The following is a 23,853-nucleotide window of genomic DNA, read 5'->3' as shown; positions in this document are numbered from 1 at the left end:
AAAGTAAAACTGCATTGGCTTTTCTGGTTAAATTTAATTTCCTTCTAGTTGATAAAAATGGTATTTTGTGTTTAAAATTTCATTATTCAGTAAAACAGATTCTATGTGCTCTAATATTATTTCTCCATTATATCTTTTCTAACTACAGATTCAAGTACAGTCCATTGTTAAAATTTCTACCAAATAAAGGACTGACATATACAGAATATTGATGAAGTTGTAGGGTTTATATTTATTTTAACTAACATTTATTTTAAGTTTAAACTATCTTTCCTGTCAAGCCTTACTTTCCCCTGGAACTGCCAATGCCAGAATATGTAAATTTGAGTAGAACGCGCAAGCATTCAAATTATCAGCGGAAGTATTATGGTTTAAATAGAAGGAAACGAGTTCGGAGAGAGTTATTCTTACTTAGCGAGCGCGGAGGTAGTTATCGAGAATTGAAGAACCCCGCGTTGCGGCCTATGTGCTTGGTGGGAAGTAGTTGCAATTGTTCCAGTGAGCTTCAAGTCTGCTGAATTAGCTGCGGTATTTGTAAAACGCGGTGAGTTAGTTATTTTAGAGAGCCTCGTAGTTAGAATATTGTCTTTACTTTCTTTTCAGGTTCTTATTTTTATTTGACTGCCTAGTGGGCACAGTCTGTAAGCGTCAAGAGGACGCCATTGTAATTTATTACGTTGAATAAAAAGGGACTTAAACCCTTTATAAGACTGTGTGGTTTATACAAGCTTTCACAGTCACCTCTTGGTTGCGTGCTAGTTAGAGGCGCGCAACGTTATATTGGCGCCCGAACACTTATCGAACTGAAATGGCCGAAAACTGGATGGAAGCCGCTGGACAACACCAAGAAATGACAACGCAGTTAGAAGGATTTGGATACCTGGTCCAGACTTTGAGAGCATCAATCAAGCCAAACGTCTATTTCGACGGAAAAAATTCGGTGTCCGTATTTTTAGAAGGTATAGAAAACCACTTTCAGCTCTATCCTGTGCCTGAAAGACAAAAAGTTGCTATTGCCACATCAGCACTAAGAGGACAGGCTGCGCTATGGTGGAAAAATATAGGCAAATTTCTTCTAGGTGAATTTGGAAGCCCGACGTATACATTTGAAAATTTAAAAAAATCGTTAGTAAAGGCCTTCCCCATAGTGAAAGATCGCGCACGGCTGGAAGCCGAGCTATATAGTTTCTATCAACGGGATACAGCACAATTGACGGACTTTATTTTACGAAAAATCAAGCTAACGGATATGCTGTATGGCAAGAAACCCGATGCGGAGATTATTGAAATAATATTACCAAGATTGTTACCCGCTGTTCAAGACTACTTTGAAATTAGAAACCCAACCACACTGCAGGAACTTTTCGAATTGGCGGTGAAATTTCAAAATCGAAGAATAGCGGAAAGAGCGAGAGGGGAAACATATTCTCAAAGTACCAGAAGGAAGGAGGAAACCAGAAATGGAAATCGCTCGTATGGGGGAAAGAACTATCAAGCTAACGCATCGAAACTCGAAGGTCAAGGCCCAAAAAGAAAATTTGAAAATAAGCATCCGCGTACCCAGAAGACACAGATTGAAAGGAAAGCTTTAAACGACTAGAGGGGCCTGTGAAAGGGAGGGTCCAGACCCCGGAAGTTTTAGAAAAACCCTCAAATAGACATCTAAATACAGTCATCGTAAAAAACTCACAGCTACCAATTATACAAGTCCTGGTTGGCGATGTACCAGTAGAAGCCCTCCTCGATACAGGGGCAGAAGGAAATTTCGTGAGTGAAAAGTTCTTCAAAAAGAATTTTTATAGGATACGACTCTTTAAAACCAGAAATACGGAAATTATAGCGGCGCAAGGAAAAACATATCACTGCATCGGGAAAGTATCATTAAACTTACAGATAAAAGAGGAAAATCTCAAAGTATTAATTTTTGTGGTGAAAGACCTCCAACACTCTCTTATTTTAGGTATGGACTTTTTAAGGGCCGCGAGGGCCAAATTAAATTTTCAAGATAGTTCCGTGGTACTGGAGATGGACCAGAGGGGGTGGAACCTGCGGAGACACCTGAATTGGATCTTAGCCATTTGAATGACCAGGAAAGTAAAGCAATACAGCAAGTGGTGAGTAATTTTTCTCATTTGTTTTCAGAAAAACCGGGAAACTGTCAGATCGTGACTCACAAGATTCAATTAAATGCCGAAAAACCTTGTAGGACTAAACCGTATCGCTATGATAAACAAAAAGACTTAATCATCGAAGAACATATTCAGGAGATGTTAAAGAATAAAATAATAACGCCCATAAATAGTGAGTACGCGAGTCCAGTCGTACTATGTAGGAAAAAGAACGAGTTTCCTCCTTCGGATAAAAGGGCTTGGAGGTTTGCTATCGATTATAGAAAACTAAATAGCATAACTAAATTTCCAGTTTACCCTTTGCCGGTTATAGACGAGATCATTAGACAGATCAAATCGACAAAATATATGTCTACTTTGGACTTAACGTCTGGCTACTATCAAATAGCTATGAGACCCGAAGATATACATAAAACCGCGTTTATAACAAAATGGGGCACTTATGCATTTTTACGCATGCCTTTTGGGTTGTGTGGGGCCCCATCAACATTCCAGAGATCTATGGACATTGTTCTAAAGCCTGTCCTAGGAAAATCAACTTTAATTTATCTAGATGATATAATTATAACGAGTAGTACGTTGGAACAACACATTAATGACCTCGAACAAGTTTTTAAATTATTAAAAGAGGCCGGTCTTACAATTAACGCCTCAAAATGCAAGTTCGCAACTAAAGAACTTAAATATCTCGGTTATAAAATTTCGCAAAAGGGTATAGAAACGCAAGATTCAAATATAAAAGCTATTAAGAATTTCCCACCGCCCAACACCGCCAAGAAACTTTCGTCTTTCCTTGGATTATGTTCTTACTATCGCTCTTTCATAAAAGATTTCGCTAATATTGTTGAACCACTCTTAGTAATCAAAAGAAAAAAGAGTAAATTTACGTGGACAGCGGAAGCGAACACAGCTTTTGAAAGATTAAAAGAAGCGCTTATTAATGCCCCTGTTTTAAAATTCCCTGAGGGAGACGAAAACCTGGAAATTGCGGCAGATGCGTCAGACTATGCGGTGGGTGCTGTTCTTATGCAAAATAACCATCCGCTGGCATTTTTTAGTAAAACATTGAATCAAACACAAAGGAATTATACAGCTACAGAAAGAGAAACATTAGCCGTATTAATGGCTGTACACAAATTTCGAGTTTATTTCGGCAAATCGCCAGTAACAGTCTTTTCGAATCATGCGGCTGTTGGTAGACTTTACTCGGGAAAAAACCTAACGCCCAGGTTAATAAGATGGGCTTTAAGACTCCAAGAATATAATATCACAATAAAATATAAACCGGGTAAGGAAAACAATGTAGCTGACGCACTTTCTCGTATAAAACTGGACGACGAAGGAAATGAACTTAAATGAGCTGTGTTGACTTCAAAAATTTTAGATTCTAGAGATACGGTTATTACTGAACTGAAAGCTGATCCTGAATTTGGAAATATCTATGCTTATTTGAAAGACCCCGAAAGCTTTGAGCACACAGATATCGATGCGATAAGAAATAGAGCAAAAAACTATGAAATAATAGATAATTTATTATTCTATACGAAAACAACAAACGAAAATCTTGAGTATAAGCCAGTCATCCCAGCCTCGCTTCGATTAAGCATTTTGAGGGAGTTGCACGAAAAAAAAACAGCGGGCCACCTCGGGGTCAGAAAGACTATAAAAAGGGTACGTGAGGCGGTATATTTCCCACAATTATACAAAATAGTAACGGCGTATGTCAGGTCCTGCAATCAATGTCAGTTAATAAATGATATTAATTACAGCCCGGCCGGGTACTTAAATAGCATTCGCGCTGCATTTCCGAATGAAATTTTAGGCATAGATCTCCTTGGTCCCTTCCCCCAGAGCGAGTTAAATAAAAATCGTTTTCTTTTAGTAATAGTAGATCATTTTTCAAAATGGATAGAAATTGTTCCACTTAAACGCGCGTCAGCCAAAACAGTCGCAGATGCATTCTTACACAGATACATTTTAAAATACGGTGCACCGATAAAAGTCATTAGCGATAACGGAAAACAATTCATTAGTCAAATATTTGAAAACATATGCAATGGACTTGATATACGCCATATCAAAATGGTTCCTTATAGACCACAGGCTAACATAGCAGAAAGAGTTAATAAAAACATTGTAAAAATAATTCGCAGTTACGTTAGCACACATCACAAGCGCTGGGATGGCTACATAAATGAATTAGCTTATGCTTTAAGAACGGCACATCATGATACTACGGGAAAAACTCCAGCAGAATTATTTTTAGGCAGAAAGTTAATTACGCCTTTAGATAAATTATTCTTTGTGCAACAAAGAGAGCAGGAATTTAGACAACAAGACGTGCAAAAGTTGATTGATCAGGCGCTTAAAACCTCGGATACGGCAAGAAATAGACAGAAGTTATATTATGATAGAAAACGCCGTGAAGCAGATTTTAAAGTTGGGGATAAAGTATTAAAACGGAAATTTTCTTTATCAAGTGCCCCAGACAATTTTATGGCAAAGCTAGCTCCAAAGTTTGAAGGCCCCTATGTAATTCAGGAAATCAAAGGAGTAGTCTTATATCTTAAAAACGAGAGAGGGGAAATCTGTAAAGCAAGTCCCGACCAGGTGAAAAAATACTATAATCCAAATGATTTTGAAATCCTTAAAATTTTCTTGCAGGACTCAAGTCTAAACGAAATAGAAGGGCCAGAGACTGCAACAACTATTCCACCACCCAAGAAACAGAGAACTGAAGAGAGAACTAGCACTTCTACAACCCGGACGTCGGTATCAAAAAGAAAAAATGATTTTCAAACTCCGGCGTTTAAGAAAAACAAAAATACAGATGAACCGGGTTGAGAAACCGTGGTAAAGACGAAAACACCACCTACAAAAGATGGCAGGAGAAATTACACATCAAGGAGAACGCGCACACGGCCACAGAGTCAGGTGCCAGCAAGGCCGCCGTTCCGGAAACTGAAACGCCCACAGGAAGCACAAAAATACGAGGAACAGAAGAAATTCAAGAAGGACTCCAGACCGGAGGACGTCAAGACCAGCCGTCCCAGGCAGAAGCGCAAAGGCCAACAACCAGACGATTACTCCATCAAGAGGGCAGCATGTAGAGGACGCAAAAGAAAGAGCAACGTGGACGACAATCGGAGATCAATAAGGAGAAGATTGACATCCATGAAACCTGTAACTTGGGATCAATTTTGCCAAAAACGGATGACGGAATTTCAAGCATCGAAAACTCAAAGATAAGTTAAAACCTTCTATAAATATTTTTCTCTTTTGTTCCGAAATGTTATGCATAAGTACGAAGTTCTATGTTTTGACGAAAGTCAATATGTCTCGGTTGAGACTTAGTTTTGTTTTACTTTATTTAGCTAAGGCAAAAGTATTATTTTCTTTAAGTGTAAAAGCTAAAAACAAGCATTTTCTGTTGGTCGAAAGACTAATTCTGTTATGTTAAAGCCAAAATTTGGCCGGAGATAAAAATAACTTCGTATTCTTGTACTAATAAGAATTTTAGTTTCAGTACCGCCAGCTTGGCGAAGAATGAGTAAAGTAAAAATTTATTTTCTCTTATTCATTTTTATGGTAAATTGTAAAAAGCATATGTATTAAACTTTTGTAAATGTATGTAAATACTTGCAGGTTATGTAAAAGTAGAATTTAGTCTAGAAGCATAAAATTGTAGATGCTAAAAGTGAATGCTTAAAAGCAATGAAGTCAAAATTTAAGTATTAAACTGTAAAGTCATGCTTTAGAGCGAAAGCCTGCATGTTTAAAGATGAATGAGGGGGAAGCTAGAATGAATGTGTTTTGTAGGGTTCTCCACCTACATTTGAATTTTTAAGAATATTAAAGTAGCTCATTGAGTTGTAGAATGTCGAGTAAGGTGTGTCTAGTTGGTTGTTGAATTCTAACAAATCATGGTGGTTAGGGGAAGTGTTGTAAGACTAAAACACGAATATTCCCGTTTGACACCACACACGGTGGAGAGCCAGGGTAAAGTTAAATTAATGCTTGAAAAATTGAATGAATGTGAAGTAAGCAATAACTAAGAAAAACGAAACGTTAAAAACAAAAATTTATTGTGTCAAGAAAGTGTAAATTATAATGTATGTAGAAAGATACTGATACTTATTCCTTCCAGATGCTGGAAGGAAAGACCAAGATTGATTGATGAAGTCCAGGAAAAGTTGCTGTAAGAAGAAAGCTTTGTAACGAGTAACAGAATTTTAATATATAATTGTTACATAAGATTTTTTTTTTTGTGTAAACGAGGCTTTCGCCAGTTAGTTCAGAATTAGATAAACTTACAACAGGTCGTTTGTAGGACCTGCTTCCAAGTTTTCCAAATTCTGGCAGCGGCAAATGTAGGGTTTATATTTATTTTAACTAACATTTATTTTAAGTTTAAACTATCTTTCCTGTCAAGCCTTACTTTTCCCTGGAACTGCCAATGCCAGAATATGTAAATTTGAGTAGAACGCGCAAGCATTCAAATTATCAGCGGAAGTATTATGGTTTAAATAGAAGGAAACGAGTTCGGAGAGAGTTATTCTTACTTAGCGAGCGCGGAGGTAGTTATCGAGAATTGAAGAACCCCGCGTTGCGGCCTATGTGCTTGGCGGGAAGTAGTTGCAATTGTTCCAGTGAGCTTCAAGTCTGCTGAATTAGCTGCGGTATTTTTAAAACGAGGTGAGTTAGTTATTTTAGAGAGCCTCGTAGTTAGAATATTGTCTTTACTTTCTTTTCAGGTTCTTATTTTTATTTGACTGCCTAGTGGGCACAGTCTGTAAGCGTCAAGAGGACGCCATTGTAATTTATTACGTTGAATAAAAAGGGACTTAAACCCTTTATAAGACTCTGTGGTTTATACAAGCTTTCACAGTCACCTCTTGGTTGCGTGCTAGTTAGAGGCGCGCAACGTTATAAAGTTTGCAACATACGTTTACTTAAAAGTTGCTTAGATTATCTTTTTATGGAAAATGAATTATTATGCTGTATTTAAAGAGAAAAAAAAAAGGTTTTTCCTGTTAAAAAAGGGAGAGAGAGAGAGAGAAATTCAGACCGATTTCGCTGGCCATGTTTTGATCCGCCTTCTCATCAATGTAAACATGACACACACCTTCACTGTGGCCTAGGACTGGTATACCCCTGCTTTGTTTTTGAATATCTCGAACCAATTGCGATGATCCTCGGGGAATCACTAAATCTATGTAATTTTCCATTTGCAGTAGTTCTCCGACATCCTCACGTGTGCTTACCTAAAAAACGACTAATACTTTATTTTATTCAGTAAGTAAACTTCATAATCAGCAATTTTATTTTCTCATTTTTCGATTTGTATCTAGAAGTTTTTTTGCGACACAATTCTGGAAAATTTCATAGCAAATGAACTTACAAGGGCTATCGCATCACTTGCGTCATATAGTGATAAAGCTTCTTCAACCAGTTTCATGAGATAATCATTTGTATGATTCGCCTCTTTCCCTCCTTTTAAAAGCAGACCATTGCCAGAGCTAATTGCCAAAGCAGCAACCTGTAAATTACAAAGGAGTTAAGTCTGATAAAGTTGAAATATTTAAGATCATTGAAAAAAATTTTGTCTTACTAAAAAAAACCCTCTGTGAAGTTCAATAAAATAAATAAAATATTTACCTTACGTTTACATGTGGGAACGAATTCCAAAGATCTGGAATCCTCAGCCTTAAATGTTCTTTCTTCCGACAGCTCATTATTTTGTTAAATATTTCTTTTATTGTTCCGCAGATTCCATTCGTAATCTCTCGCCAAGTAATGCATATAATTTAACTACCCAAACTGATTTGGCATGAAAAATATGCGTTTTAGTTACAAATTTGGAAAAGTTAACATCACTTGAAACTGAACAGAAGCTTTTGGCAATTATATTTGTAATCTCAACCATCCAAAAGAATTAACTTATTTTTCTTGTTCTTTTCTATGTCAAGAGCCTTTTAATCAACACAAAATCTAACTTTTAAGTAAATCATTTCAAAAGTGTGTAACACAAAATTTGACAAGTTTATGACGTGGGAAGCCCATTTCATCTGAACATTGGGTAATTGATGTCTTAAGATGCAATGTATGTTAAATATATTTTTAATTAATTAGCCTGAATTCGGGGGCATCTTGCAACGCCGAACCCTCGCAATTATAATATACGCGACCCTAATTACGCCTTTGCCTGTCGCCCTGTATGGTTGAGGGGGAATTCTTAAATTGGTCTTTTCAGAGCCCTGATCTCAATTCGTAAAAAACAACAGTGGACTGAAGTAGAACCACGGGTAAGGAATTGCTGCCAAATGACAATCTTAAGTTCTTATCTGAGTCATCAACTTTGACGGATGCTCCGTGAATCACTTTTTCCTAGATTTATCCGAAATTGTCACTTTGTAAAAGTAAAGAGTGAATCGGCGAATTAATAACTGATAGAGCCTTTTTTCTGAAAACTTTACAGGATACGAATAATTATGGTAGTATATTGCATATTTAGGTACAGCCACTTAAAATACTCAATAAAGAAATTTAATTAAGAAGTTATTTAGAATCAAACCTGGGGTAGACAATCTGGCCTTGATTCAAATATGACCAGAAGCACACCAATCGGAACAGTTATTTGCCTCAACTCCATACCCTCTGCTATCTTTGTCCTTTTGAGTAATCTACCTAGAACTGTATGAGAAGACTCTGCTATTTGCCGCAAACCATCTGCTAAGTTGCTCAGTTTGGCAGTACTCAAGCTTAATCTTGAAAGTAAAGGTGCTGATAAACCTAGGAAAAGATGAAATTAAGGAATGTATTGAATGTAAAAGTATTATAACTTCTAATTTCCCATCAAAATATTATAATCGCATATTTAATATGCTACTAGTTCATCATGTGCCACGAAACTATGCTTACTGAGCCTAGATAACACAGACAGATTTGCGAAATATCCTGGAGTATTTGATACAGGTATTTAGCACTAAATGGAACGTTTAAAACCATACCAACAAACATTTAAGCTTTTAAGATCAGATTTGTTGCTCTACGTATTTCAATTCAGTTTCACTGATGTGATATCTAGTGAACTAATCTTAGGGGAACAGAAAGCTTTGGAGATAATTCTTATATCCCAAGAAGAGCTATTAAATTGTTTGGGAAGAAGAACATTGTACATTATTACATTATCTTACTAAATGGAAGCATTCAAAAGAGGAAAATAGTTATTATGAATAGACGGTCCGAAACGATGGCCAGTTATGTGTGAAACTCGTTTTTCCCCTTTAAAAAAAATGAAAATTTGAACCTAAATGTTTGGCAGTGTTTAAAGAATGACAACGCCTTCGTTGGCTCGTTTTTATTTAGCAGTGTATCTTGGTATCAACATTAACCAGGAAGGTAACGTACAAGTAATCGACCGTCCACGTGCTGCAGCATAAAATAAGACTCAATTTAGCAGAACGCTTTCTTCCGATTCGATATTCAAGGACTTTCTTTCTATTGAGAATTTCGTGTCCATTACATGTAATAGCGATAGTGAATAGCGGTTCACACGTGTGCATGGAGCGACTTTTGTCCAGTCAGCTCGAATTCAACACTATTCTGTAAATTCTTTTTCAACAGCGTTTTCTATTCTATGTTCTTCCTCAACATGATTATATATTCTATGACACATAACTCCACATTAAATAGTTCCAACGCATCCCTTTGTTGGCTTCAACGAAATAGGACAACCATCATTCACCTGTAGTATCGACGGGCCTCCATCGACCCACTCTTATCTATTTGCGGTTTTCTTCTCTTGGAATATTATTAAAAGCAAATACGATTGATATTGAAGCTACATGACTTAATTGTACAGCCTACTAAATTATACACATTTTATGCTGCACTTTATTTAAACTTATTTTATCGAAATATTCTAACTAAATTAACCGATCTCTGAAGGAAAGTTGAAAATGACATAAAAAATTTCAAATTTTGAAACTGAATATTCCTGCCAATTTTTCTCGTACGAGAGCCAAACTTCTAATTTTACATTTTCATAATAAGTATCAAGCTTTCCTAAATATTAAAATATGATCCAGGAGACCGTATTAAAATTTAGATTTTATTTGTTATTTGTCGGAAATAAAATTTTCTTTTAAATTTGACATTTCCAAGACATGAATATTTTCCTCATTTAAAATCCTTCTGTAACTGGAAGTATATGACTACAAAAAAAGACAGCGAAAAGGCTAAGAACTTTTAAGTCGGATAAGGGTATATGTGTGTGTATGGCAACCCCCCCCCCCTACTTTCTCAATTTTCAAGCCAATACAGAATCAGCTTGTAGCATTACTGTAAAATGGACTATACCATACTTACTTTACTCATGGCAACCCTTAGGCACTAAGCTTGTTGCTCTTAAGGCGCCATTTTGAAAAAAATTTATTTTAGTAAGGGTGAATAAATTAAATTCATCCTTACAGCAAGTAAAATTTAAAACTAATTTCGGCGAGTTTACATGTAAAACCCATTATTAATAAGACATTTATTTTTTGCGTTTCGTTAGTTACTTTTACATTTTATTTCATTGCTTCGTAATTTTTAGTTTATGAATTGTTCCGATTAGATACTACTAGTATTTTCATTTCGAAATTAAATGCTTCTCATCGCGGCGGCGAAATTTTTTTTAATTTTTTTTTTTTATTTTTAAATAATGTGAGGTTTAAAGTAAGATATTGTATAATATTGATTGGCAAATTTGCATTTGGAATGCGGATTTTGTTCAGAAATGCGAAAAAGAAGAAACGCAATCCAAATTAATTGTTGGTGATTGATGATTCCAGTTCCACTTAAAATTCGAGATCTTTCTATGGAATCAGAAACGATTTTAATTGTTTAAATATACTCTTCTTTAAATATTTAATTTCATTGTTTAAATATACTTTTCTTAAAAATTTTAATTTTTATTTATTCAACATTTAGTAAATTGCAAATTTCTGCTTAATTAATTACATATTCCAATTTTGATTTGCGTTCTAAATTTTCTTCTAATTTCCTTAGGAGATAATTTAATAATCTATATATTCTTTATTGAAATAAAAATTTTTAATTTCAGCAGCAATAGAGCAGCATTTTACATTTTAAGTCCTATTTAAATAAATTTTGAAATCCTTTAGATTTTAAGATTTTTTTCCTCTTTGTATTTATTTGTATACATATAAATAGAGAGCCGCTTAGTTCTGCCAATTGGCAATAAGAAAAGAAGGTGCACAACTAGACTTTACAGCAATCCTTATGCAAAATTTTAACGTTCTACGCCCAAGCGTTTTTGAGCTATGCTACATACATACGTACAGACATCACGGAAAATATCCCTTTTAAATCCATTTTACAGACATTTCTGTTAAAATGTAATACCAGTGTAGTTCCAAAGCAATAAATATTAGTATAATAATAACAAATAGTATTAATATAATATTAATAAATATTCTATAAAGTATGTAAGGTTTACCACTGTGTATTTGCAGTCAAAAGCAAGTAACCTTAAGAATTAGTTAGCGAATAATAGCTTAAGTTCGTGTGACAAGAAACAACAAGATGGAAGGGTAACTAACCCTTTATTATTGCAATAAGATTTAACAGAACTCCGTCTTGGAACGTACAATAAAAGCCGACACTTGGGCTTGAACTTAAGAGACTAAGAAATAAACTAAAACTAAGATTAACTAAAGAGATATAGCCGAAGCTATCAAGATTCTAATCGAGTTAGCCCCTTAACTCTTTTTGACTACGAAGCTTATCAAGGGCCTGAATCGTCACCATCGAGATAGATAAGGCCTGCGCGCTGAGTTACTACGTCACTGCTACGGGACCGGTCTTCGTGCAGCTTAGCTTCCTTGCTAAACACCCGTTTTTCTAAACCATGTTCTAGGAAATTGGTATCTCATACTATAAAATCAGTCTAAAACAAAGCTACAAGCGGCAATATTATGTTTTACAAAGCTTATACGAATATGAAGTATTTTCATTTTCTTTTTTAGTATTTATTTTCAAAACAAAATTATTTGAGAATGGTGTGGTGCTTTTAAAAGCAAATCATTTCTTTGAAGGAAAAATTAGTTTTAAAATTCAAGTAGCGAAAATTTTTATTTTGATTTTTCTGTACTGTCTTTGTGTCTCTCGTTGATTCTCACCACCGCATCAAATTTTTTGTTTCACCCACTACTTTAACAAAATGTTTGCCAGTGGGAACACATATTATCTCTCAATCTATAATTATTGCATATTTTTATTTATATCTATCATATTAATGTAGCAGGATTATAAAACATGAATGCAAGAGATTACTTAATATTTAGACTAACATTTAAATGCCTTATATCAGTCAGAAAATTTTTCTGAATGTAATAAATTACTAAATAGTCTATCTTTAAAATTATTTCTTACTTACATATTGTATGTTAATCTGTATTACAGTTAATGTTTTCCTCTTAACCCCTTCGAGCCGGGTAGCGAAATCGCGCGCTTATCGCTGAGGCCGGCAGTGTCTTACGCGAGCGTTTCTCCAGGCTTTTTTGCTACTAAGCCTAAATCCATGAAATTTCCGAAGTATCAACTCATTGTTTAATAATACTCTATAGAGTATTTAAACGGCTTATGCTTTATAAATATTTTTATATATATACTTTAATTACCTTATTTCTTGTTTAAATGCATATTTTACACATTTTATTTTAATTACTCATCATTTTATGAATTTTAACATTATACATCTGAAAACTAAATATATTACTTAAAATTCTCTTTTCGTATGAAAAATTTGAAAACAGGGATCTACACACAGTCCTACGTTACATTCCTTGCACTCGTAATAACTCATTTGCCGTTTTGGAGGATTTTTCCGGGAATGTGAACAAACGAAGCATCGTCGTCTCATTTTCTTATCAGTCTCTTCTGAACAAAGTTTTGGAAAATGTCTTTCAGTTAATCTTTCAGAATCAATATCAGAATATCAGAATTTCAGAATCAATATCTGAAATATTTTGCATCATTTCTGCTATTTCATGCTCTGTTAAACATTTTCGACGCTTCGACATTGTAACGGTAAAAACAAAGAATTCACGTCTAACAAGATCTAATTATTTTCTAAAAACTGAACTGCAACCGAAATACTCAACGCTTTAGAGCAAATAAAACTTCTCTACTTACAGTAAACAACTGCCACGTGCGAATAAAATGCGATTTAAAGAGACGTCATAAATCACGCCATTCGGAAACATTTATTTATTTCCCCGTTTGTTTATGTAATCAAAAACACGTGTATGTGAGTCATGCTTCTCTCATTTCGAGTAGAAGGTCTAATTTACATGTATCTGAAACCATATGGACATACAGTGCCATCTTGTGGCAGAAATTATAGTTTGAAAAACGTTCCAAAGTACTGGCACAAATACGTGACAGTCGGTAGAGAATGGAATAATCCTCTGGCACGCCTGCGTGTCGGCCGGTAGGTAAGTGCGTTCGTTGCTGGCACGTATACGTGACAGTCGGTGCGAAGGGGTTAATGCTACATAATTATTCGACAGAATCTGTAGTTTAATTGAGATAATGTTTATTACATAGCTCTGAAGACTATCAATATTAAAATTCCAAATAAGACAGGAAAAAAGTTTTTTTAATAAACTTATACACAATATTTTTGAAAATATTTTTAACATATATGAAATACTTAAAAAATTTTTAGAAACTGAAATTTCTTGCAAATATTTACATTATATACCTATTTAACTATAAGCGTTACCTCTGTTCTGAAAATATCTTTTCTATTAATATCCACATGAAAAGAAAATATAAATCCTAACATCATGTTCAAAATTTTCTTGTATAATGTAAGCAATTTTTTTTAAATTTACCTTACATATCTTTTTGGTGGTGCCATGTACTCAACTTAAAGATTGTAATATAATTCAAAAGATAATTAGAAAAAATTGTTTTTAAAATTGCATTGAATTGAAATACAATGAAAACAAGTATGTCTACATATGAACTCAATTACTGTACATTTTTAAAATTTCAGTTTGCAGTTTCGCAATTTAATTACCTTAATATGAATCTTACATACATTACTTTAGAAACTTTTCTATCATTCTCAGAAAGATTTACATTGCATAACAAATTTTAAACAAACTTATTGCATGATAATAACATATATAAAAGTGAACAGAAGCTATATTAGCTAAACATATGCATTTAAGCTTCATCATGATAAAATGATATTTAATGATTTTCAAAAAGCATTGATATTTAAATTTAAGAACACAGTACTCTGTCAAGAATCAAATTTACTCAGCATTTGATATTCTACACATTATGTAATGAAATAAGTGTTATGTTTTTAACCCCTTAGGACAGTTATTTCATATAAAATTAGTTTCCAATTAAAATAAATAATCATAAATTTTGCTGACAATTTTTATATTACTAGTCTTAGTAATTATTACAAGGGATGATGCTTCAGATGTCAAAAGTAAACATAAATTCATCCCTTAAATCCTAATGAATAAAAAATTATAACTTATAAAAGCCAACAAAAAGTTTACAAATAAATATGCAATAAAATAACTGATATTTTTTAAATGCAATGGAATGTTTTCTAAAATATAAATACCTTATTTTAGATATTTGCTTTCTGTAGTGTTTGTAGTTTTCTTTTTAAACAGGGTTTTCTATAGTTATCATTTTTTTTACAACAGTCATTCTTAAGTAAAATGTTTATGCACACCCACAAAATTTGTTTCACACAATACTCAGCAGTATGACCTAACTCACATATATCAATTTAATTAAATAATTCTAGCCTATTTATAATAGAAAATGCAAGAGTCACTGCAAAATTTCGTTGATTTTGAACTTTTAAAAATTAATTTTCGTATTTCTCAGAAAGAAGATTTTGAACTACTATATAGCAATGCACAATAATATTCACAATGTCTGGGTGAGGATACTTTAAACATCCTCTATCAATACTTGAAATTAAGCGATAGGAATCTTCCCATATCAGTTCTTTATCAATTGAAAACTGTGACATACATGATGAACACTTATGTTTTTTGCATATGGCATAAACACAATATCCTGCAAGGTATGTAAAAACTGGTATTACACTTTCGATGCCTAAAATATCTTCATTAGTTACATCAATATTCAAGTAATTAATTACTTCATCTTCCTTTTCACATGAAGACACAGCATTAAATTCATCAATAGTAATTTGACCAAAAGTTGCAGATCTCAATGAAAAAGTGTTTTGTAATCTGAGTTCGGACTCACATTCAAATATTTGCCTCACTGAGACATGATATTGCGATCCGGCTAAAAATCTATACTTTCCGAATCTCTCTTCTAAAGAACCAGTTTGTAATTTTCCACAGAGAAAATATTTCATTATCAGCTCTTCGATACAATACTCCTTCATTTCCAACAAAGCATGAGTTGTTTGAGTAAGAGCATGATGAGTTTCTTCGTAAAATTCCCTGTAGTGCATCCCATGCTTTTCCAAACATCCAGCCAATTAAAAATTTTCTTAAGAACTTCACGTTTTCATCGTCAGGCAAATTAGTTAATGCATTCATATTTTCATTTCTTTGTCGTATTCCTTTATGGGGACTTTTTAAATTTATAATGCACCACCAAACATGAATTATTTTAATAAAATTTCCGGTTTCTTTGGCAAATTGCAGATTCTTTTTTTCTTCTGGTTCCACTAGAGCATTCACTACATGTTCATTAAAAACTTGCAATGCCAGTTTGATATTCTGCTTCTCTAAATTCGATGGGTTAAGAGATTTAAAAGTCAAAGAGCGATTAAATGTAACTAAATTATACTTTTAAGCTTCATATAGTTTTTTTTAGAGTATAAAAAGATGCAGTTTTCATAATAACATTGTTTTCAAATGTCTCAAAATCTCGGTATTGAAAACATTGATTTACGTTTTTATGATTCAACCAGTTATTTCGTATACATTTTAATATATGTACTGCATCAATTACATAAAATAAGGGTCTGTCTGTTTTCACTGCATGAGGATAAACGATACTCAGTTTTGGTGGATTTGAGAAATAACACATAGCTTTGCGATTGAGTGAATTATTGTCACTTCCTACACAAACCACGAAAAATCCTATATTCTCTAATCCTATTACAATCTTTTTAAGTACACTCATGTCCATAAATTAAGGATAATTCGGAGTCACGCGGAAATCGAACTCTAAAATAAATATATCACCTGTAAAATAACTACACACATCTTCAAGAATCATATCCAAATTTCAGGAAGTAACCAGACGACACCGATGGTACGTCACAACGACGAGAGTGTAAGAGAGTGATATATAAGGAATACAGGCAAAGAAGTATAATTGTTCGCAGGCGCTTTATGAGCATTTCAGTGCAATAACCGAATAGTTATGACACAAAGGACGCATTTGGATGATTTTTTACGTAGTAGAATTATCGGCCGTCTGGAATGTGGGTGTACCCAACTGGAAGTATCAGACGAACTTGGAATTGCCCAGAGTGTCATCTCCAGGCTTTGGCAACGATTCCAAGATGATGGTAATGTGAGTAGACGTTACAGCACAGGTCGCCCCAGAGTTACAACGCCGTATGAGGACCGGTATTTGGCAGTTATTGCCAAAAGAAACAGGCGGAACACAGCCTCAGACCTGTCTCGTCAGCTCTCTTCAGCCACTGGTACGACAATTTCAAGGCAGACCGTGTACAGACTCGTAGGGCAGATTGGTCTATATGCTCGTAGACCTGTCAGATGCGTTCCACTTACTGCAACTTACTGTCGTTTGCGTTTAGCCTGGAGTAGAGAGCATGCATTGTGGACACCGCAACAGTGGGCTTGTGTGATGTTTTCCGACGAGTCCAGGTTTAGCTTGCAGTCTGATTCCCGCCGGACTTTCATATGGAGAGCTCCAGGTACCCATTACCACCAAGAAAACATCATTGAACGACACCGTTACGTTGGTGCAGGAGTGCTCCTTTGGGGTGGAATTATTCTGGGTTCCAGAACTGACCTGCATGTTCAAACGTCATTCTGGAACAACATGTACGTTTGTTTCGGGGCGCCATGGGCGCACAATTTGATTTTATGGATGACAACGCCCATCCTCTCCGTGCAAACATCGCAAGCGAATGCCTTCAATCGGAGGATATCATCTGTATGGACTGGCCAGCATTCTCACCGGACTTGAATCCAGTAGAGCACGTGTGGGACATGCTTGGCCGACGAGTTGCAGCCCGTCAACCTCCTCCTACATGTCTACCGGAACTTCGGAGAGCATTGCGTTTTGAGTGGTGTAATATCCCCCCCCCCAAGATCAGATCGATAATTTCATACTCAGCATGCCTAGGCGTTGTACGACTGTATTGCATCGTCTGGGAGACATACAATGTATTAACAATCATACCAACCATGTAATATTGGTTTTTTGTAAATAGGCTTTTCTTGTAATTTGCTCGAGGGAGAAAAAATTGTTAATTTTTTTAATAATATCAAACATATAGCATCTTTTTTTGCTCTTTACCTTTTGTTTAATAAATAAGCTTTACAAATAAGTCAAATTTGCTTTGCTTCTAACTCTTCCTTTGCCTGATTTATCATTATCCTTAATTTATGGACGTGAGTGTATAAAGTGCAATATATCCCCTGTTATGGTTTTCATAGGTAAAATATGCACAACATCTTTATACTGGGAGAGTAAGCTCTGAATCATAAAAACATAAGCACCTGTTGCTGCATCCTTAGTGTTAAAAGAAGAGCCAACAATATTACCTCCTCTGAAATCTAAATATGGTTTAATATGAATTTCATCCATCATTACAGAAACAATTCTTTCATGAGGTTGAAGTTCCACAAATTTCTCTCTCGCATAATGAAGGAAGTTTACTTCAAATTGCTCTTTAAAGGGACTTTCATTAAATTGAGTACAAATTTTTCTAACTGTTGCTGGATGGGGAAGAATTATATTTCCCGAATGTCGTAAGAACTTATACGCGTGTGGAGATATGGAATGCAATAAAGGTGAAAATATTAGCATTTCTGGTGAGTATCTCCGTTTAACTTTATTGACCGAGAAAAGTGAAACTTGTTCGGCCAAAAAATTAATTCCAAAATTGTATCCAAAAGTGACTGAATATCATTTTGACCTACAGATATTAACAGATACTGCACACCATCTAGTATTTCTTGGAGGTTTCTGATATCTCCAACTTTCACAGGAAAGTTACGTTCTTTGCATGATTTTATTGCAGCATTACCAATAAATGCCGAGACACTTAAATCATATTTAAGAACAACAGAGGCTTCAATAACTGGTGCTGCTTGAGTATTGATGTAAATAAATAATGTCTCATCTTCCTCTCTGATTATAGACCAAAATAACGGGATTTGCTGAGTATCTAATCACTTTAAAAAGTTTGCATATGTTGAAAACATGTATTTTGCTTCTTCTTCTGATTTCGTTTTCATGCTTTCCTTTACAGCCAAATGCAGTTGCTGATTTTGTAATCGTATTTTTTATCATACGGAGATTCTCGATTCTGTTTCTGATAGGATAAATATGCAGGGCAACCCGGAAATAAAGATGGTATTGCTTGTTTCGTTAATCGAGAACGTGAAAGAGGTGCACTTATTTTTTTTTCCAGAGGATGGATCATATGCACTTGTCTCCATCTCAATATCTTCATCTTTGAAATGAAGTTCACAAACTTTTGAAGCTATCGTTAATTTAAAATTGCTCCGAGGTATAGCTTTAAGCTATTTCTTTTTTTAAATTTCATTAGATGGAAAACTGTAGATTCTCACACGAGGACCATTATCATAATTTCCTTTGCATCCAGGAACAATACAATGAGAAGGCATAATGCTGATAACACAATTTCGCACGAAAATATACAGAAACAAAAATGTATCACTAAGCAATCAACTTGAAAAAGCAATGAATAATGCACAAATGTTAATAAAACTAACGAAATCTAAGCATCTAACAAGAGCGTGGGAAGTATGTCTAACAGTAGCAGTTAAGTATGTCTTGTTAAGAGGCAGGTGGCTACTGGTAACAGCGTTAAGAGGTGGTTGTAGGAAAAAATGTCACCCGGAAAAAAAGGAACGGAAAGATGGTCACCGGAAAATAAGTCACCCTTCGTCTGCAATGGGAAATGTAAGGCATGTTTAGAAAGATCGCCAAGCTGGGAGATAAAAGTTTTATCACAGTAACCGTAGCTTCGGGTAACAGAAACTTCTGAGAATGATTGCAATAAGATCTGCGAGCTTCTGTTTCTCCCTTATGGTAAAAATAGAGTGGTGTCCAGCGGGCGAAGGCGGGTTGTCCAGTGAGTGTCATTATCAGGTCATTAGTAACTGCTCCCCACGTAGTTATAGCCTTAAGCTGCGGTTTAGTGAAGCATTGATTGTCGCATAATTGAAAACGAATTCATCTGAGCTTCGGTATAAAACAGTATTATAACAAACACTTGTAGAGGCAATTTAAGTCACGGTTTGCGATAAGAATAGTACTCAATTTTTTAGCTAATTAATTGTCGCATATTTTTTCCCTCATTTGATTTTAATTAAAAGTAACGTATTTGCACAGGAAACAATTGTTTAATTTTGCATTTAAGGCGGAATAGGAAAACAAGAAAATCACAGTTATTAAAAATTAAGAGGTTTATTTCAAAATTATATTAAAATTTTAAAATCTAATTAAAATTGTTCCTACAATCATGTAATCTGGATTTAAACATTTAATATACAGTGAACCCTCTTGTGGCGACGTCTTCCAAAATAATTACCCAGAGTAGAAATAAACGCTTGTAATTAAGCATTATCTTTCTAAGACGACCACCTCCACCGAAGACCAAAATAATTGGAAAGATAGATGATCGTCTAACAGAGGATTTAATATACTTTTACTATGCACCAGTGCGTGATCCACCTAGATCCGGACCATCTAGTAGCCCATAAACGATTGGCGACCCTTTCCAAAAGTGACCAGCATTTCTAAATGTATAAATAAACACCTGCAACGAACATCATCTTTCTAAGGTGATCACCTCCACAGAATACCAAAAATCAACTAGAAACATGAATTGATATCTTAGAAAGATTTTTTACTCGTAGTAGTTACATTCGTTACAATTACGTGTAAAGCTTAAGGAAACTTATAAGAGGGTGAGCGCTTAAGTTGCTGAATACTGGTAGTTAGACCTGGGTTCGATTCTTAGCAAAGTGGCTTTTCGTGGTTTTCCCCACATATAACGTGTTTTCCTTAGAAAGCCCGAATTAGTTCTGTTTCTGCGAGTCCTCTTCCAGCGTTTTTTAAAATTCTTCCTATTCCCGCGAAATCGGAGAGTACGGTACCCCTCCCACAGCTCCTCAGGTGACGTCACAATGATTCATTATGAAGAGCTGGGTAGTTTCTTCGTGAATAAGTTAGTCTTCGTAAGATTTAAGACATATCTTAGTTTAGGCTCCTTTTGAAATCTTAAGTTCCATTCCATTTGTAATTCTGCTACAATATTAGCTGTTATTTTGACATCTTATGTTAATCAATATGAATGTTTTAGACATTATCTGAACTAAAAGGGAAAAACCTTTAGCCCTTTATAAAGGTTATCAGTATCGAATTCAGAATAAAAATAAGGAAAATGTAGTTTATTGGATTTGCATAAATGAAAGAATTAAAAGCTGCAAAAGCGCAATTAAGACCAAAGAAATTGTAGTTTTAGAAGAAAGAACGTCGTTTTAGAACGAATATTTACTCTGAAAGACTTTATTATAACTCACCTTTATGCAGAATTTTGGAAGAATATTGTTTTTACTTCCTTGTACGAAGTAAAAAGGAAGTATTGTAATCGCGAAAAGTTTCAGGCAGCATATTTCAACGAAAATATCCATTTTGACCGCTATCGAATGCAATTTAACGATGTTTTTGCGTGATATCTGTACGTAAGGACAGAATAAAAGACTCGTTTCCTTCAAAAAAATTATAAAACTGCTTTAAAATTAATTCTGAAGAGAATTTTTTGTGGCGTCTGTACGAACGTATGTATGTACGTACGTATCTCGCATAACTCAAAAACGAGTAGCCTCAGAACGTTGAAATTTTGTATATAGGACTGCTATAACATGTAGATGTGCACCTCGTATTTTGGTTGCAATCGGCCGCACCAAACGTATATAAATATATTTATATATATATCCACTCTGTTACCCGGCTCAGTGACCTCAGTTTCTTTACTCTTATATGTTTGTAAATTGTACATTTTTTTGCTTTAAAAATGATTGAATTATGTTGTTCTTATCTTCCGGTTAAGGTTTTTATGCCTTTAGTAAATCTGTATGCAATAATTTTAGAATTATCAACAATTTTAAAGTTGTTTAAGTGCCGCTAAGCCTAATAATGTTTCTGATGGCGGCCATTGCTTGTTTACATTTGAAACAGCAGAGTAGTGGATTTGTTGCCAATCTAGAGAAACGTAGCTTCGCAACAACAAAGATAACGCATTCATTTATTATTGCGAATTAAATCACGCTTAATCCTTTCTGGAATTTTTTCGAGGAAATACGTGTTTAAGATTTACTTCGCAATTTTTAATACAGATATTTTGGGTTTTTATGTATTTTTTCCTTGTCGCGAAGTGAGAACTGAATTAATTGAATGAGAAATACTCAATCGTCTTTGAAAACTGTTTCTTTTTTGTTTTGTTTGCTTAATTTCTTTTATACATCGTTCTAGCTTTATTATAGTACTTGAATAGAACATGTGGCAACGATTAGATAATTCTTTAAATGATATAAATTTTGTGCTTTGAGTTATAATATGAACGAAATATAATACTGTTAAGTGAACCTAGCGCCAGAGTGTCGCTATGGTAAACAAATATTGAATTTGAAAGAATACATTTATTCTATTGTGGTTTATGCGCTGTCGGCGAAGTAGGTTGAATTCAATCCAATAAGTTTAAACGAAATGCAAGAAAAAATGCGTATAATTTAATATTCCGTACAAGGAAGTCATGTGGTGTACACATCAGATTTTTTACTTTAGGAAACAGTCTTTTAGTGCATTGCCAAAATCATTGCAGAGTTTGAACATCTTTCTCTCTTCTTTCAAACACATTATTATCTTCATTCATGCAAAGATCTGAGATGGTACATATTTTTCGAATATTTATTTTAAAAATTCTTTTTTTATTCTTTTATTTTTTATTTTTATTTTTTATTTATTAATTATTATTATTATTATTATTATTATTATTATTATTATTACTTTTTTTTTTTTTTTTTTGCTTTCCTACCTTTCGAGAGAGGTCAAGTTCCATTCGGCCCCCCACTATGCAACCCCTTTGGGAAGGGAGCTAATGAAGACTGATGATTTCGCGGAAACAGGTAACATAAATACGAGTCAGTTTCTATCAGACGTATTAAATAATAATTTTTGGATCAGCTGCACACTATAAAGAGTCCTCCATGAAGACATCCATATCCTCTCGGCAGATAATCTTATGGTACTTTGCCATAACCTGAATAATCTGATTTGATGATGATGCTAATCTATTCTCATACTGAAGCCTGTGATGCTTTAATTAATGTTTTATTTATCATAAACTGCGTTAACTGCTTTAAATTAACCAAATCAGGATTTTTTCTGTTAGATTTCCTTTTTTAAATTTTTGACATCATTGTAGAAGCCTAAATATGTTAAATCGTTTTAGTAAGACGTATTATTTGTAAAACTAAGTAACAAAATTTTAGATTTATATCATTTTTTAAAATTTGTGAAAATAAACAAAAAGGGAAAACATTTTCATTTATACATTATAATTATTTTCTATTCATCTTTTATGATAATTAGTATATTTTTGAATTTTCCTCAACTGTCAAATCTTGTATTTCTAAATATCTATAGATTTTTTACAATCCCGCCCCAATTTTACAGTTTTTACATTAATTATTAGAAGAGTTTGATGTAATTAATCATGCATGTCGCACATTGATTCGCTAATTTAGAATTTTCAGAATTGATATAAGCACTACTGTAGATGATTCGTCTTTCTTAGCAAATTGAAAATTTTAAGATTCAATAAATCCAACTCAATCAACCCAATTTTAAGATTCAATAAAGGCACTGAAGTTATTTAATATTTAAGAACTCTCGGTGATTTAGAACTCCCGGTCATTTGTACCCAAGAATTGATTTCAAAAATGTTCTGCTACATCTATTAAAATTTTTCTATCCCTTGACCAACTAATATGTGCTGCATTTTCCCCTCATTTCTTCTTAGGTTACTTGTATCATGAAAAAACACACGTGGGCTATCTGTCTAAGAGAAGGAATGTTTTCGTGGACGACTTTTATAGGAAACTTGCTCTCATTTACTTTATAAATGGAGAAAATCGCGAAATTTCTCTTGGAACCAACTTGTTCGCTGGGATTTGAAAGCCAGTCGAACGATCAGTGTTAAGCTATCTTACCGCTGTAGCGCTAATGGGCTGCAGTATGTATCATGCTTTATGAACTTAGAGCACAAATGACCTTCAGTCCTCGTATATCAACAAAGGCTGGTACCGTTTCTCATAAAAATAAAATCACTAGAAATATTAGTAAAAAAACATGTAAGTATTTTAGTTGAGTTTGTATTCAATTAATCACCTTCATGTAA

At 34.2% G+C, this 23,853-nt stretch overlaps 1 protein-coding gene across 4 annotated transcripts in view; it reads right to left on the bottom strand.

Annotated features, from left to right (window-relative positions):
• P5CS (Delta[1]-pyrroline-5-carboxylate synthase) overlaps positions 1–23,853 on the bottom strand; it is a 172,770-nt gene that overhangs the window by 18,279 nt on the left and 130,638 nt on the right. For 3 of the 4 annotated variants that reach the window (XM_085808339.1, XM_085808342.1, XM_085808340.1), the window contains 3 exons: positions 8,704–8,921; positions 7,531–7,668; positions 7,198–7,393 (listed from right to left, as the gene is read on the bottom strand). In XM_085808339.1, coding sequence (XP_085664465.1) covers positions 7,198–7,393; positions 7,531–7,668; positions 8,704–8,921 — 552 coding nt within the window. The remainder of the gene's footprint in view (positions 1–7,197; positions 7,394–7,530; positions 7,669–8,703; positions 8,922–23,853) is intronic. The other variant, XM_085808341.1, reaches the window with a different exon arrangement.

Source organism: Stegodyphus dumicola, chromosome X1, assembly GCF_044657685.1.
Source record: "Stegodyphus dumicola isolate Sdum_Otavi_A_Nest chromosome X1, ASM4465768v1".
NCBI classification, from domain to species: domain Eukaryota; kingdom Metazoa; phylum Arthropoda; class Arachnida; order Araneae; family Eresidae; genus Stegodyphus; species Stegodyphus dumicola.
The sequence above is the reverse complement of the archived record's forward strand: the minus strand, read 5'-3'. Positions and strand labels throughout refer to the sequence as shown.